The following is a 17,238-nucleotide window of genomic DNA, read 5'->3' as shown; positions in this document are numbered from 1 at the left end:
AAGCCGCGTGTTTGCCTCCCATCCACAGGCCCCTCACCTTCCAATTTTGCCTCTTGACAGGTGTACCAAAGGGGCCTATATGTGGCCTTCTCAGGCCGATCTCTCAACTTCCCAACAGCCTGCTGATTTTTTTTCTTTGCCTGCATAACACAGCTTTTGGAACAACTGTAGTCTCTTCAGTTTTATGCCTGACCAGCTTGGCTGCCCGCTAGAGGTTGCACGGTGGGGGGATTTTCAGTTTCTCTTAAAGAAAGCATAGTTGGAATGCCAGCCTTCACAGCTTTGCATCAACAGAGGATGGCGGCAATGGTGGTGGTGGTGGTGGTGGTCGTTGTGATGTGGGGGGGTATCTGGAGAGAAAGGTTGCCTGTCTTTCCTCACCATGACAGACAGCTCCAAAGAGAAATGGAAAAAAAGGGGGAAAAACAAATTCTTTACTCCACACTGGGTATCTCATTTATATTCGAAGGAGTAAGGAGTAAAAATATCCTAGGGTAAATATGCCTGTTGACTAAAAGGAGGTCTTGGAACGGTTCACCCTTGTCAATCAGTGTGTTATTGGATTTTTATTAGACTACAATATGTGCCATCTTAATAGCATGTAGGTTGGACATTCTTTGCTAACTGCTAACAGGTTTGACAAAGGCAGCAGCCTGCAGAGTGGGAACAAAAACGCCCCCCATCAGGTGGAAGGTGCTGTGTGTCTAGCCTAGGGGTCTTCTTTTTAAAAGCCGGCTCTTTGTGCACGCATTGATGGGGAAAAATGGCTTCAAAGGTGAAACAACAGGGAACGGCTCGGTATGAGTGTAGAAGTCGGGGAAGGCAAAGTTCCCCCTGCCTTTTACCAGCTGCATGTAATCTGCTAATCCGTAGAGTGGCCCGTCGGTGGTCTGTCGACAGAGGTGGAACAGGGCCACTGACCACAGGAAGTATGTTGAAGAGGGGGATATCAAGGGATGCATGGGCCACCCATTGCAGTGACCCTGCAATGTGTTAAAGGTTAAGTGGAGCTATTTTGCCTGAATGCCTTATAGTTGTGCAAATAGTTCAAATTTGGATTGAAATGATAGGGCCGTATTTAGCAGTGGGACGCCACGTTGAAATGTTAAAGAATGTGGCATTTTCACCTTAGACAATTAAAGAAGAGTCAATTTGAACAAAACAAAGGTTATTGAGTCACACAGTGATTGATTATTAGACCCACATTTGGCTACTTGCCTTTTGAAGAAGGGCCAAGACCCAAAGGAGCCTCTTAAAAACCTAAGCTCACCATAGCTTTTCATGAATGCACAATTTCTTTGAAACAACTGCCACTATAGACTACTGGTTGGTTAGAAGGAATGTCCAGCTGTGGTCTGACTCAATGGGCCACATGGAGAGGTTTTGATTGACATTAGTCATGGCTTGCCTGTCCAACATACTATTTAGCCCTCTCTGCCGTGAGCGACTTCCATTTGATCGGACCTCTGCAGACCCGGTTGTGACATGTTTAGTGATTTCACACTTGCTTTGTGGCAATGAGCACCCTCCGTTCTCTCTCGAATGTCATGAAGCATAAATAATACATTGCTCCCATGATTTGCAATGCATGACTGAACATAGCTAGGGTCACGGCAAAAGGAATGTTGCCAAGTCATATTGTGTAAGGCCCAAGTGGCCGTTTTGTGCCCAGCAACCCATTGACGCGAAGTCCCAAACGTAAGAGCATTACCATACGGTTCACATCAAGAAAAGTATCAACACTTTTTAAATTTTATTATGTGGTAGTTTCTTCACTGTGGACAAATTTGAGTCTTAACAAGTTTAATTCTCTACAAGGTCATAGTTTTCACCTCCTGTACTAAACGAAACTAACAAAGAATATCTAACTAGAATATTTAAATGTAAAACGCAGATGAGCAAAACTTCACTTTGGACAATTATAATTTCTTCATTCCTTCATTCATAGTTTGTTCTATAACGCTGCCACAGTTACCTTGCACAACATTTCGACTGTACGTGTATTACAAGTCAGAAGAGAACAAGCTCACGCCACATCTGTTAGACTTTGTGCTGTACAGTGTTTTAAAAGGTTGATGGTTCCAAAAGTATTGCATTGATTGCAAGTTAACATTAGCCATGGATAGGTGCTTTAGCGATAAAATATTGTGGTAACCAGAACACTAGGAGATGGGAAGAATCTCACAAAGTGCAAAGCAATTTACAAACATCCCTGCTCGTGAATATAGAGGTTTAATGCGTACCAATATTGGATTATATCCACAGTTCTACCTAAACCAGGTTCAGGTTAAGGTTATTTACATCTGTAGGTTCATGACATGAAATTGTCAGAGAGGGGCATCAGAAAGACCTGACACTGAGGTGTCATTTCGATAGTGAATGATATGACAATGTTTTCATTATGGACCCCAGGCCCCCCTACCCTACTCTTGCGACTCCCGTCCCCACTCCCAAACAAGAGCCTGGAATGTGGGGTTTCCATGACGCTAATGAAGTAAAAACCTGGCAATGTGTTGCTGGCAGCCTCTGAGCAGCTCCTGATCCGCGGCCTCCTTCTCATCAGGATCAGAGTCTGATCCCCCTGTAGGCTTCATTCACCAGGGCTTATTATGCCCAGGAATGTCTCTCCCTCTCTCCCTCTCTCCCTCTCTCATAACCCCCGCTGGAGCAGGGAAGAGGGGTGCAGGGGTAAATTTGGGACAAATCCCAAGGGAGAGTACTACCCCAAATAACACACAACCCCCTCTTTTTTTTTCTGACTCCCATACCCACTAAAACTCCTCCCCTATTACTCCTTACAATCCTCCCACTGCTAACTATCACACATGGACAAAGACACTCACAAACTCCAATCCCTTTTTCCCGTGAAAAGTGAAAAGCTGTCGTTGTGATTTATTGTTCCATAAATGCTTCGTGTGGAAGACCCATGAGGCGACCAGTTCCACTATTTGCTTGTGGCCCCAGGGACAATAGTGAGTTTTCGGCACTCAAACAAGTCCTTGCTCCTAACTCTGTAGACTTCCCTGGGGAAAATACAATGGACTTCCCAGCCGCGTGTTTGTTTTTTGCACGTTGTCAGATGGCCTTGAACTAATATTTGCGGAATGAGACTTGTAGAGTCATAGCAGCTTTTTTTCCTCATCTTATTTTCCCCTCTTAAAAATGACAGCGCTGGCACAGAATGCTCTGGTCAGATATTCCTTTACCAGGCCCTGCTTGGTGGGAACAGATCTTCTTCTCTTTGTGTTTCCCCCAGAATGGCAGTATAGGGGTTAAAATAATCAGTCTCTGTACATTATCCTGTGTCCTGCTGGGCTGGCTGACGCAGCCATAATGTCTTGCTAATTAGTCTCCATTTAGGATTTTCCAATAGGCCACACAACCGCCATTGATGATTGAAGCCCACTGAGCTTTGCAAAGGAAGACTCTTCTGTCTTGTGGGCATTCATGGTTTAGGCCTGTCCTTAATAAACCTCTCCGAGCCCGAGGCTGATGCCTCCAGGACTCGGGATTTAGTTACGCCACAGATGAATAGGGCAACATAGCCTGTGTGGGGATGATTTAGGCCATTGTGTGTATGTTGTCATTCACAGGATAATGTCCATAAATGGGATCTAAACTGACCAGGACCAATTAAGGGCTTAAGAGTTGAAGCAGCTCCTTGTCAACTTTGACCCTTATCAAGTTATTGTGGGTGTGAGTTCCCCATATAGGTTTGTAAGAGATAAGGTGTCTGGGAAGACTGAGTTTTGTCAACAACTAAAGATTGAACTGGCAGACGTACTAAAGAGTACATTCTTTTTAATACCATGTTAGGGATTTTATTGTAGGGTCTAGGGTTTGATACCAATGAAAATGGGGAAAACACCAAATACAAGAATACATGTGGTGACCCTGACAAGATAACGTTTCTCAAATGACAAAACTGTCCAGTCTACCAGAGAATGACCCCTTCTTTACACCCATGTGGACTGACAATACAGAGGCACTGTGCTGCAGTTTAATGTTGTGTTGTGCCAGAAACTCACCGCTGGCTCTTTTCCTGCCCCGTGGGGAGTTGGGCGGCTGCAACAAAAGGGAAAAAAGCTTACGTCATCAAAAGCCACCAGGTCCTCGGCACTGGAAAGAGCTGTGTCTGGCATCTGATGAAGATGAATGAAGATGGTCGCTATGGAAAAGATGGGACTCTCCAGGTCATGTTGAGAAGCTTTTGGCAAGCTGGAAGCAGTAGGAGTTGTTGGCAGAGTAGTTCATGTGGCCTGGGGTCTGTGTTTGTCTTAATCTAATTGTGTTGACTCAATTTGTATCGTCCAGGTGTTTAAAGCCATCTATTGCTGATTTGATTGGCTTTGCATGGTTAGTGTTCATCTGAAGTGGCCTCTTGACCTTTTTTGAAGTGTTACTTCTCAATTATTTTGCATTACCCATTTAACCATGTCTTTAGGTTTATGTGCTGATTGGCTGTCATTAAAGCAGTAGCATATTTCATAATTTTTGCATGCCTTATTCATTGAAGGAAAAATGTCGCCAAAGTACGTACTATAGGTAATAAACTATACGCCTTATTATTTTTAGAAAAAAATGTTATTGTTCTTGGTAACAATCGGTGCATCCGTTTTTCACCAGCATATTTTACCTGACCTGTAGGCTATTGTGAACTTGTCACCGACTGGTCAGTTGGCTGGATTTCCGGGTCAGGCTTCTGCTAGCATTGTGACAGCGGCCAGCATTATTAGCCCCACTGGCGGCACTATTTGTCCCACACCGAAAAAGGGGGCTAACAAATAAAAGAGAAAACGGGAGACAGCTAAAGTCTTTCTGATCCCCCTTTCCATGAAGGGTAATCCAGGGCCGATCGTCAGCACAAAATGTGGCTTTCACTGCCCGTAACCATTCTATGTTTGTGTGTGTACATCAGTATGTGTGCATATGTTTTTTTTAAATATAATTTTCACATTACTTGGGATGAAATCAGATTTGACTAAGGAAAAGCTATTCAAATAAAATTGTTTGAACACGTGACCAGCATGATTGCTTTTAAAGCATGACATGAAAACAATGGTCAAGGCAGCGTACTGTGTGTTTAGTGTGATTACAGCCTAGGATCCGAACATGTGTTAGTCACAGTGGTAATTATGTGTGTTTGTGTATGAGCGGAGAGGGACGTGTTTCTACTTACCTATCATTTGCCCTCTCGCACCAGTCACGCTTGAGACAGCCACCCATGCTAGTTGCGTCAGTTGTTGGTCACTCTACCTCACATTTCCAGTAAGTAGTCAAATGTAAGGTTTTTTTTTTTTCTTCTTCATTCATTTCCTCACTCCTTAAGACTCCCAGGAGTATTTTCAAGGTTACTTTATAACAAAGTGCATTTTGTCCTCATTGTAAATGGCGGTGACTCAATGTTCGCAAAGTCACATCTAAACAGAACCACATTCCGGAGATGCCTACTCACAGAATGCAAAAAGATCCCAGTGGCCCATGTTAATTCACATGCTAGGGAGCTAGTTAGTGTGCAATACCCCTGCCTCTGACTATTTGGCTGTGAATGAATGGCTGTCGTCTTGACATGGCCACCATTTTTAAACTTAACCTACTTAGCCTATCATTATTTCATAGCATTAAAAGGGTTCCAGGTCCAGTCTTCTCCGGATTTATAGCACGTAATAACAGTTTTATCAGTTTTAACAGTAAGTTATGTATCTTGACACCTGTAAGCATCTAGCATAGCATGTATTTTATAGTACAGCATGCAGTCTGTATTAATGTACACAAATCAGCTGCAAAATGAAAACCACTGACTGGAGAAGTGCTGCACTGATCATCTTACAATTCAGTGTTCTACTGGGAAACGTTTGGATCTAGTGTTATTGATGTTACTTAGACATGTACCACGCACCTAGACCAGACTGGACACCCCCACCCGATAGCAATGACACTCCTTGATGGCAGCAGCCATCCCCAGCAGGATGCAGCTTGACACAGACACACACACACAAACAGTTTAGGACCAACTAAAAAGTCATGAAAAACAGCACAAGGTGTTGACCTGGCCTTCAAATTCACTAGATCCCAAAGAAATCAACTATCTGTGGGATGATCCACAGAGGCATCTCTCCTCAAGCCATAGGAAGAAAAGGTCCCTACTAGCAATATTATGTCAAAGGAACATGTAATGACACTGATGTTTTGTTACTGGGCAATGATTAATAGATTTCATAAAAAAAATAGCAAATGTCAATGCATGATCTTTTCTAGTGCTGCTATGTAAAAACCCAATATCAGGTGAGCTAATGCCAAAAAGTATCCTTTCTAAAATTTGCCCCATGTATTGCTTTTTTGTTTTGTTTGTTTGTTTTATTATCTACTTATAAGGCACAAGTTTTGACTATACAAAACACACCAAATATACCTAACTTCGCCTACCAGCAGTAAAATTAATGAATATTACTGACGAAGTAAACATTCCTTTATTGCAAAGCCATCATGAAATCACTTAAATCCTCATTTACATTTAGATCTTTGTCTATGCATTAACCAGCATAATTAACCCGTCTTTGTCTTCTTTCAGAGCACCAGGACTGCCTCCACCATGCAGTTCATGAGCGTCTAGGAGAGCTCCTGCGGGTCCTGAAGGCCATTATCAGCAAACACCAGAGCCTCAACTCTGTAGACATCCTCAGTACAGCTGGAACCGTCATCGCCACGGTCAAAGGTGAACAGAGGCGGCCAGTTCTCCCTTAAACACATACACACAGATTAAGACTCATCTTGCCTGTAGAACATACCAGCTACTCCTCCGCTCCTTCCCTTGGTCTGTTTTCTGTCTCTGCTTATCTAATCCTCCCTTCTCCCCTGACAGTTCTCTCTCCTGGACACTCACTATTACTATGTCCCTCTCTCACACACTGTCTTCCCAAGCCTTAAAAACAGTTTAAAGAACTTCCCAGGGAATGTTTGTGAGAAATTTTCTTTTAACTTCAAAGCGAAGCTCAGAAGTCAAGTGCTTAGAATGCAGCAGCGTGTGTCTCAAACCCCATACAGCGAGAAAGAAAATAATATTTGGAAGTCAGATACTTGGTGCTTCAAGATGCAGGGAGAAGTGGGTGTCCTTTGTCTGCCAGTCCAGAGGGAACTACACTAAGGAATCCTATTGAATCTCTCATTCTTTGAGATTATGATCTGGCATGCAGGTCAATTCTTAACTTGGCCGCCGCACAAGAATCCCTCCGAGTATACCTCGTCTCAATTTGCATTGCAAAGGAGGGCATAGCGGGGGCTGCATTGCTTTTTGAAAAGCTTTCACTTAATAAGGAATAGTGACATGATGGGCCGAACAAAGCCAGAGGAGGCTCTGCATTTTACTGCGGCTTACCTTCACTGAAATATTTGGAAGGAGTCCACGCACTTTCGGGAGTATGTGTGTGTGTTTGTGCCATAAACAATTATTTGGCGCTTGCAAGTCCTGTCTTTCTTGCGGTACGTCACTTATTTATGTGGCATTCAGACATGTTGATGCACAGCACAAGACAAACACAGTGGCGGTTTACGCTCAGTAGATTTTATCTTCAGCAGATAAAAGATGAATTCAGCAAATAATATTTCAGGTTTACCATTGACAGTTGGTGTAATCGTATAGTTGATTATTATGTGTTGTGCTATAACATCTTTTGTGCCACTAGGGGGCCAGGATTGCTCGCTTCATGGCCTCCAGTTGGTGACAGTGTGTTATCAGCTGTGCATGCACCATTATGTCTCAAAGCTTTTGATGAGAAATTAGGATCTCCATTTTTGCAAAATGACTACTATTTGTGCAGATGTGTCACTGAACCTGGAATTTATGATATGTTTATGAAAGCATATGATAAGTGTCTACATTACATTTCTACTTAATCACACTCTTAACTGCAACCCAATGCTATATCAAATATTTCTGAGCTTTCACCTCTGAGATACTTTTCAATTACATACGCGGCTACATCTCCACATTTCTCTCTGTTGGAATTTAACCCGTTCCAATCCGTGAATGCTGCTCAGGTCTTTGCTGCTGATGAGTGTTTTGAGACTGTTGTGCTTTTCCAGTGAAACAATACCATTTTTCCCTGATGATGTAACTTCCACATTCGGACCACTGGTTGGGGCCTGAGCGAGTACTGGCATTGTATTCCAGCAAGCCTCAGGATGTCCTGTTGGGGTAGGGGTTGGACAGCAGGAGAGGAGATGTAACGGCAGCACTAGAGTTGTGTGCTTTGAATGGTGGTGGCAACGGTAGCTGCTCTGGGGCTGACAAGAGGCTCCCAGGGCCCCATGGACTTGGGACTCTGTTAAAATCCTTAAACACTCCCTGCGCCCAAGTCTCAAGAAGAGCGCTTTTGTATTAGATTTATTCCCATTTTTCCATTTTTTTGGTGGAACTTACTGTTGGACTGGATTGTTGGTGTCTTCTTTAAGGTGTAGGACATTAGTACTGCTTTTCACGATCAACGAGGCTTGTAACTGTTTAAGAGGAGGAAAAGGAAAGCTTTATTTGAGGTAGGTAATTGGTTGTTGTACCAATGGCGTACTTCTTTGGCCAAAAATTTCCAAAAAACTTGCAGAGAGAAAGCATCCTTGTGTTTGGTACGCGTTTGCTGGCGCTCTCCTGTTTTTGTAGTCGAGTACAGATGGTGCAGGGCCTGGCTAAAGATCAAGACCATAATTGTGGAAATGGTTTGATCCTCCTTAAAGATTCAAGAAACTGTCCAACAAAATTTGGACTTAACCCAGCTTGAAATCAATCTACAGAAGTAACTTTCTACTTATCTTAATCAAGAAAAGAGTGAAACAGAAATTAGAAAACAAAGCCACTGATGGAGCTAAAAGAAAACAACTGACGACATTTGGTTTGAACTCTAGAAATCTCCATTGTTCTAATGGAAAGGAAAGACGGAGGAAATCACGGAGGCAAAGAACGGTCAGAAACGTCACTGATTTATTGCTGGGTGTTTGGTCTTATTTTTGAACCATCTCTCCTGGTTTATTTTCTGTCTTCTCAGTCAGAACAGGAAGTTTATTGTGAGGACTGATTACAGCCGTATTTACACGGGTGTTTTTTCCCTCATTCTGTCCTCAGTCATCACGGTGTTTGGACTTGCTGCAGGAAACCACTGCCTGACCAGATTGCAGCCAAATATACACACTCGCAGCCTCTGCTTATCTCTACTGATTTAACATACAGTTGTTTTTGGATGCCTCCGAGAGACCTTTCAGTTTTGAAATGACTGCGCTTGTAAGATATGAAGTGAACGGCTTCCCTAGCTCCAGGGGTTTTTCAGGAGAACTGCATGACTCAAAAGATATTCTCATGGACTCCACACTTGACGTCATGCACAGGATGATGAATCATACCATGGGATTGATGCGTTGAACACAGGATGTCTTCAGGTTGTGTGTGTGTGTGTGGGGGGGGGGTTAGGTTTGCCATCAAAACTTTACTCAATCCCACTTCATCATGATTTGACAGGAGTGAACTTTAAGGAGGTGAACGAAGAGAACAAACAGAAGCTTTTCGGCGAGATCTACACCGCGATCGACACATTGGCATTCACATTTGGCAATGTGTAAGTATGACGTCACAACTGTGATTCCCACAACTTATTTCACTGAATGATCTTAATTACTGTAAATTGCACAAGTCGACTGCTCTGCTTTTATTCGTCAATTTTCTTCTATATCTGCTTCTGAGCTTGACGACACAATTCATTTTCCAGTTAACATCGTATGACGCAACCCAGTAATCCCGATTAAACAATCCATTGTAAATGCGAGTAGAACAAAGAAAGATCGAAAAAAAGAAAATAGGGGAAAATATGTATCAGCCTCACACCAGCAAATCAAATATCCAGTAGTAGATCATCTTTTATGACACACTTGAGGTGAGGAGATGAGGATTACGGAGTTGCATTTGATGAACAAATAGTCAGGATATGTTTCAGGTTCCTGGAAGTGAAGTCCTAATTCATTTAGTTATGCCTGTTTTTACAGGGAGAACATGAAATGTCTGCTTTCTGTGATGATTTTCATCCTTTTGCCAGTCCTTTAATTTGCTTCTCCATTTGTCTTCAGAGTGTCTGACTTCCTTATGGGAGATGTAGAGAATGGATCGGTGTTGGGGCTCCCCCTAACTAAGAGGAGCAGGGTAAGAGGACTACACTATTTATGTTCTGTAAGCTCTGGTTAATTTAGCACAAGAGAGGTATTAATAGTGGAACTATTATTGTATTCTTATGGACCCCTGTTCATGTGTGTGTGGCCTCCTCCTCCACAGCGGAGTTCAGAGGTCAGGGGTGAAGCAAGTACTTGCAGGTTGACGCATGATCCTGAAATGTTCCCTGCAAATGATGAATGAATGCAAATGCATTGTTGTTTTCCTGCCGCAGGTTTTTATAACTGCTTTAAAGAGGAAGTCAAGCTTCTGATAAGACTTGTTTCAAATGTGTTAGCAGAGCGTGCTGTGCTTTGACTAGGAAATCCACCCTCCCCTGTGGACTCTTTTTTTTTAACATTTGTCTTTTTTGTTACAGTCCTTTGAGAACCTTTCTGTGGAATCTGGAGGATCCGGTCCTGAGAAAGATGATCCGCCAGGTAAGACAGATCTAACACACAGCTACTGTACTCTGCCGCTGCTGTGTGGAAATGTCCGGGGAGGGGGCAAATCTAATACTTGCATAGTGTTTAAAAAAAAAATAAATAAAATTTTTAAACTGAGATACTTCTTTATTATTCTGTCCACTGCCATGTCTGTGGTGTCATGTGAACCACGTATTAATTCATGCCGTCTGTTTGCTGTCAGCATTACTTACCATCAAATGGCATTAGCCCGTATCTCTGATATGGGTCAGCGCTGGCTTTAAACACTGACTCACAGCTACAGATGTTACACCACAGCTGGGGTGTTAGATGGAAGGTGGTTGCGAATGGTCATGTGGCAGCCGATCCTTTACAAGCTCCCCTGCGGGATTCCTGTTTTCAAACTAGGCCCGTCTCCGCCGGTTCGAGTGGAAGAGGTGGACAGGACGCTGCAGCACCAGGACAGCGGGGTGGAGTCGGCCCTGCTCTACGCCAAGTCATGGTCCAAGTACACCAAAGAGCTGCTGGCATGGGTGGAGAAGCGTCTCAGTGCAGGTGAGTTGACTTTTGAGTATTTCAGTGAGTATTTCTGAAGGTGTAGGGAGGAAGCAGTTATGTAAGACCTGTCAGTTTACTATGCTTTCATGTATTAATGTCATGGACCATGTGCTTAACTTGCACGAACACATACTTTGCCTGAGGAGTCATGTTTTTAGATGTTTTCATGTCTTGTACTTTTATGGTCTTGAAAGCAGCTAAAACAGCTTAATCTTTCACAGTACTGGAAAAGTTCATTCTGAGCATACACTATGTACATTTTAGGGTGTTCAAACTAGTTGGAAAATTGCTGTTAAATCTTCAACGTATACACACAAAAAGCATACACCTTTCTGAGTGGAGGGTGCGTTCATCGCCTCCCTTCCACTATCTGTCTTCACAAGATGACTTGAATGTTTTAAGTTACTCCTGGATACAGCTTTTAATAAATATAGGTGTCATTTTGTTTATTTTGGCCATGACACACAAACATGGTGATTAATTAGTGGACAATTCCTAAAAATTTTGTGAGATGAACCTAAAACAATGAAGTCTTATTGAGGCTCAAGGCTGAGCCGGCAGTGTGAGAGCTTTTGTTTGGTGGATTTGGTTAATGAATGGTTTCAGTTTAATGCCCAGTCATTTGGCCGGTGACACATGCACTCACTTGAGCTGTACAGTACATTTCTTCTCAGCTTGTTTGTCTGAAACGTCTGGATTGGTTGATCCTTTACTTGCTTATTTCTGTTTATCGATTATTTCTGTGACAAAAAGATCCCGTGTGATTAATTCAGAGGACATTTGAACTGCTTGCTCATATAAAATGTGAAGTTTAGTGAATTTGAACGTGATTTAATTTTCTTGTTGCAGATATTGAGTGTGCAAAAAGTTACGCCAAAATGGCAGAAACTTCCAAGACACTTGCTAGTCAACAGGTGAGTACATGTTGTGGCTTATTTTGCTTATTGTAATTTTCCATTTGCGTTTGGAGAGCAGATAAAGTTGATTATTTTTTGACATTGAAACTTTTTCCTCCTCACTCCAGGAGTTCATGCCTTTCCGCGAGATCTACATGATGGCTTTTAAGAATGACATCGAATACAGCCAGCTGGTACTTCACACTGCTGCAGTACTCCAAAGCAACAAATTTGTGCAGGTAATTAACAAAGGCGACCGCTGCATTCCTGAAGATGGGCTGATTTGTATAATGTCCTCGCTGACTGTGAGTGTGTGTTTACCCGCCTTCCTTTGCAGCCTCTCCTGGCCAGAAAGAATGAGCTGGACAAACTGCGAAAAGAGGTCAAGGAGCAGTGGCAGAGAGAGCAAAAGAAAATGGTGAGTCGACATTCGCGACAGGCTGCGCTTTGAAGAGGGCCACACACAAACCGAATGAAAAGATTCACTGACCTGGAGACTGGGTCCAAGAATGCGCTTGAAGTGCCTGAACTTAATATGCACAAACAAACACTTCATTTTGTCGTGCAGTCACGCAGCCCACCAGGACATTCATTCCATAACAGAATAAGTCTAAATGAATAATTAGTAGTCATTTTTAAGGGCTATTTAACATAAAAAGAAAGCACCTAGAATTGCTTCTACAGTGCAGTAATAAAAACTGAACATTACTCATTTATGTAAGTCTGTAGGTTTGTATTATGTTGTTATGGAATTGCTACAGATTAATATTTACTTCAAATGAGACGCTAACTTTAAAGCCATGTTTACGTGTGCTTTCATCTACTTTAAGTGCAATGCGCCAGAATTTATTTCTAAGCTCTTATATGTGTTTTTTTCCAGCACGAAGCGGACAGCGCTCTGAGGAAGGCCCGGCTGCTGCAGGCCCAGCGGCAGGAGGAGTACGAGAAAGCCAAGGTGAGCACCAGCCGTCTGGAGGAGGAGCACACTGGAGGAGGAGGAGGAGCAGCGACAGCCAAACAGCTAGAGAAGAGGCGCCGGCTGGAGGAGGAGGCCTCGCAGAAGGTAGAGCACCTCCTCTGTTGCGGACATTTTCATATTCTTAACTTATTTCTGCAGATTACAAGGCAGCTAAATGATTTTGGGACAGGACAACACCACCTTTACCTTTTATTTGTAAATGATGTAGTCAGAGTTTTAATAAAACACTAGTGCTACTGCTGCTGGTTCTGTTGAAACACGGCAGTTCCTCTGACGGATAACTAGCCCTCCTCTCGTTTACACCTAATTGTTTTAGCACTTGTGTCTGTGCCAGTGGGCATCGATGGTTCATCAACCGTCGACAATGGCCACCGACTGCAGTTGAAACCAGACTTGCTCACACCAGAGCGGAATCCATCACATTCATTTGTTCAGCCGGGGAGATTTAATGGCTTGCCTCCCTTCTTGTTGGCAGGCTGAGGAGGCCAGGGAGCACTGCAAAGCATGTCAGGTCGACGTCGGGGTGAAGAGAGTCGATCTGGCCAACACCAAGAGCGAGATCATCACTCAGATCAGAGAAATGGTCTCCCAGTGTGACCTCACCCTCAAGGCTGTGAGTGCAGATGTTTGTGCCTGTTTGAACCGCACATCTGTGTTTTCTATGAGTCAGTGTTGCGCGGAGGTGATAATGTTGACATTGGTTCTTGTTTCAGGTTACCGTCAACTGGTTTCAGCTCCAACAGGCTCAGGTTGTGTCTCTACCTGTCAACCACCAGAGCCTGTGTGAAAATTCCAAGCTGTACGAGCCTGGCCAGCGCTACATCGACTTTGTCAGGAGTTTGCCCACCGACAGCTCTCGAACGGAGCCTCACTCCTCTGACTCTGTCACGCAGAACATGGGGTGAGATATCAACATACTGATATGTAGTCACAGCCCCCTTTTAGAACTTGCATCAACATCTGTCCTGGGCAATCTGATTGTAAATGGCCAACATTGAGGGTGTGAGGTGTAAACTCAGATCAGATATGGAGGTTGTCTGAGACGCATGTGAGCTCATTCCTTTGGTAGTATAAACTAAAAATGTGTCTTGGGTCACGTTAAACAACACCTACTCAAAACACACAACTGTTTTTAAAAATGATCACCTGAAAATGAAAAGGCAGTGAGAGGGACGTCACAGCTTGTTTCTAAATATGCATCATCTCCTCAAATCATGACAAAAACAAGTAGAGATGCATCAGAGGCTGCAGATGCAACAATAAATTGAGATCACGTCTCAAGCACTGGACGCACGTGAAGTTGCATTGTAATGCAGGTGTGACCAGAGGTACTTAAAGGTTAAAGCAAGGTCTGAATGGGGCTTTAAAGATTGTCACAATGGTTTGATGGATGTGGGTGTTAACCTAATCTAATCACTGCCTTTCCTTTTAGTCGGTTCACAAGCCTTAAAGTGAAATCTGACTCTTTTCGTTTGAAGGGAATGTGCCTAAAATTAGCCTTTTAAATCAGAGTTACCAGTGTTTGTTTTTACTTTTACAGTGTGTACAGATGTTATCCAGGGAGCTGAGTTATTTCAGCCTCATTGTCATTTGACATTGCAGTTATTTTATATTCAAGCTTAAAGCTTCTATCATATGAGTGGTGGGATTGTAAAGGTTTGCTAGGGCAAACAAGTGGTTTTAAATGTAACGCCATGGGGCAGCTTCAACCCTGTGTGACTGCAGACCTCTCTGGTGAAAGGTTAGAAGTGAGAGAGCTTGTTTTGGAAAGCGTAAAACAATTGGGTTGGCCAGGGCTTCCTGCGGAAATGACTGCGGTCACGGGAGAGTGAAGCCGGGGCAGTGGGCTCACCATCAGTCCACTAAACGTCTTTGAACCCTTTCAGTGGCTTTTAAAATACGTGCCCTCCGTGGCTCAGATGAAAAACTCCGTCTCTACATTTGTGCAACTCTAGTGCCTACTTCTTATGAAGGCTTTGGTCAAAAATAGTTTTGTTGACACAGGTTTGTGGTCACACACACATACCAGACAGAAGGAAATAAGAGGGTGCTTTGTTCTCACTTAGTTTTATCCCTCTACCAATCCCCCTCGCCACCCCACCCCTGGACTCTGATCCCTCTGATCAAAAGAATTCAGCTTGGGACAGAGGAAATGAAACTCAGGCACACACACACACCCACATGCACCCACAGAATTTGTCCCCAAATACTTAAATATAGGCCGCTGACCTATTTATTGTATATTGTGAGATACAGTAGGATGTATTTTGGATAACAATGGTTGACATAGTCTTTAGATGTAGAGCCTAACAGCTGCCCCCAAGCCTTTCTGAGCCTGTTAATCATCATTACTGCTGCAAAGGCAAAATAATGACATATATCAGTCTTATTGTCAGAAGAGGGCTCGTTACTTTAAGGCAAGAATCCTGTTCTCCATAATTGGAGATCTTTGAAGTCTCCACTGCTAGCATTGTCATTTCAGCACAGCCAGAAGGAGAAATGAGATTGAATTGAACAATAGTGCTTTACTTTTTCTTTTTTTTTTTAGCTACTTCCAAGAGTCTATTCATGTGGAGTTGCTAATTTGAATTTAGATTAAAGAGTGTGGACAGTTTTTATAGCCCTCTGAAGCATTTATTGGTTGATATGTACGAAATTTGTGTTGCATATAAAATGCTTTATAATATTGAGCGTAAGGAGTCAAGAGTTGTAAAATGTCAATTAAAAGTCAAGTCTCTGATAATGGTGAAAGCATGTTGAGCACATACAAATGGCTGAGTTTGTTAAGCGTGAGTAAACTCAATAAAAAATGTCAGTTGAAATGCTTTAATTTGAAACAAAAGGTTTTTGGTTTATATTAACAGCATCGTAAAGTTTGAGGAAGAAGGTAAGGAAGGCAAGAGTTTAAAATACAGGTCTGCCTCAAATATAAGTCAGTGTTCTGTAAGGTCCTGGTCACCATTGAAATAAATGTAATGTCTTATATAGTTCAGACTATCAGGATTCTCTTTAATAAGTGTGTATATTGCCAGTCTAAAAACGTACATCATTTTAATTTCTGTGGCTTCTCAGTGGAACTTAAGAACATGCGCGCCGATCAAATGACTTCTTCTGCACTGCGTTCAGTTCCAGCTGATGTCATTGTTTTCTCATTTTCTTCTTTAGGATAACTTTCAACAAGCACTTGCTTAGTAGCACCCACTCCTCCCACAGCCACCACTCCGCGACCTCCGACGTCCTTAGCGGAGACGAAGTGGACGGCTCCGTTCACACTCAGCACGCCAAGGTTGCAGAAAGGCGCTCAAATGGCAGCACCGACATCCAAGGTACAGGGGTTTACATTTAGCACGTCAGCTGCTTCTTTTATTTACACAAATCAATTTGCCGACTGAACCCAGTCACTGTGACGCCTCCCTTCGCCTCGCCCACATCCCCAGTAGATTAAATTGGAATGGAGTCAGGTACCAGATGACCTGCTCTGTGGTTAATATGAAAACTTTTTAAATAGCAAGTGAGAGGTGAACAAACTGAAGATTTAAATTGGAGCCAACTTCCCCAAACAAGCTCATAACATTAAGACTCATTTACGTGAAGAGATAGCAGTTACAACATGTATTTTATTGCATAAGTATATCTACAGTCTTGATACATGTAAACATTTTTGACAGAATTAATATCAATGTGACAGGAATGGGAAACAAATGCTCCAGTTTCACTGTTTTCACAATATGTACTAGACCGAAATGTTTGTAGTTTTTGCAATTGTGTTCCAATGTTGATAAATGCTTTTTATCCAGCAGCTCGAATCCAGACCCCGTTTCGTTCCTGGGCCTCTACCAGTCAAGGCGGAGGGATGTGCAGCGACTCAGAAAGTGCTGGAGGGAGCAGCGAGTCCCGGTCCATGGACTCACCCACTGCAAGCCCAGGTAGAACCACAAAACCCCCTACCAGCTTATCACTGTCTGCACCGCTTTATTCTAACACCGCATTAAATGGCTCATTTAGTAACTATAGCGTATTTACGTAGCGTCTTGATCTATTTTAATCTTCCGGATAAACCTTTCTGCCATTACACTTAATCTATCAAGGAAGTAGAAACATGTTCTCGTCTCGTGATGCTTTTGTGTTTACAGCATAGCACTAGTTGCATAACTCTTGTCGTGGGTGTTGTCGGTCTTTATACTTCATTGAAGCCAC

General features: G+C 42.9%; 1 protein-coding gene across 6 annotated transcripts in view; it reads left to right on the top strand.

The window, feature by feature from the left end:
- arhgap29a (Rho GTPase activating protein 29a) overlaps positions 1-17,238 on the top strand; it is a 32,891-nt gene that overhangs the window by 8,562 nt on the left and 7,091 nt on the right. For 2 of the 6 annotated variants that reach the window (XM_047568298.1, XM_047568297.1), the window contains exons 3-15: positions 6,572-6,715; positions 9,503-9,599; positions 10,105-10,177; positions 10,563-10,623; positions 11,017-11,163; positions 12,016-12,080; positions 12,191-12,301; positions 12,400-12,480; positions 12,943-13,125; positions 13,517-13,654; positions 13,755-13,942; positions 16,207-16,367; positions 16,839-16,967. In XM_047568298.1, the coding sequence (XP_047424254.1) occupies positions 6,572-6,715; positions 9,503-9,599; positions 10,105-10,177; positions 10,563-10,623; positions 11,017-11,163; positions 12,016-12,080; positions 12,191-12,301; positions 12,400-12,480; positions 12,943-13,125; positions 13,517-13,654; positions 13,755-13,942; positions 16,207-16,367; positions 16,839-16,967 (1,578 nt within the window). Of the gene's footprint in view, positions 1-6,571; positions 6,716-7,753; positions 8,533-8,598; positions 9,424-9,502; positions 9,600-10,104; positions 10,178-10,562; positions 10,624-11,016; positions 11,164-12,015; positions 12,081-12,190; positions 12,302-12,399; positions 12,481-12,942; positions 13,126-13,516; positions 13,655-13,754; positions 13,943-16,206; positions 16,368-16,838; positions 16,968-17,238 lie in introns of those variants that run through there. The other 4 variants (XM_047568301.1, XM_047568299.1, XM_047568302.1 and 1 more) reach the window with 4 other exon arrangements.

This window comes from Mugil cephalus, chromosome 18 (assembly GCF_022458985.1).
Source record: "Mugil cephalus isolate CIBA_MC_2020 chromosome 18, CIBA_Mcephalus_1.1, whole genome shotgun sequence".
In the NCBI taxonomy this organism is placed as follows: domain Eukaryota; kingdom Metazoa; phylum Chordata; class Actinopteri; order Mugiliformes; family Mugilidae; genus Mugil; species Mugil cephalus.
The sequence above is the reverse complement of the archived record's forward strand: the minus strand, read 5'-3'. Positions and strand labels throughout refer to the sequence as shown.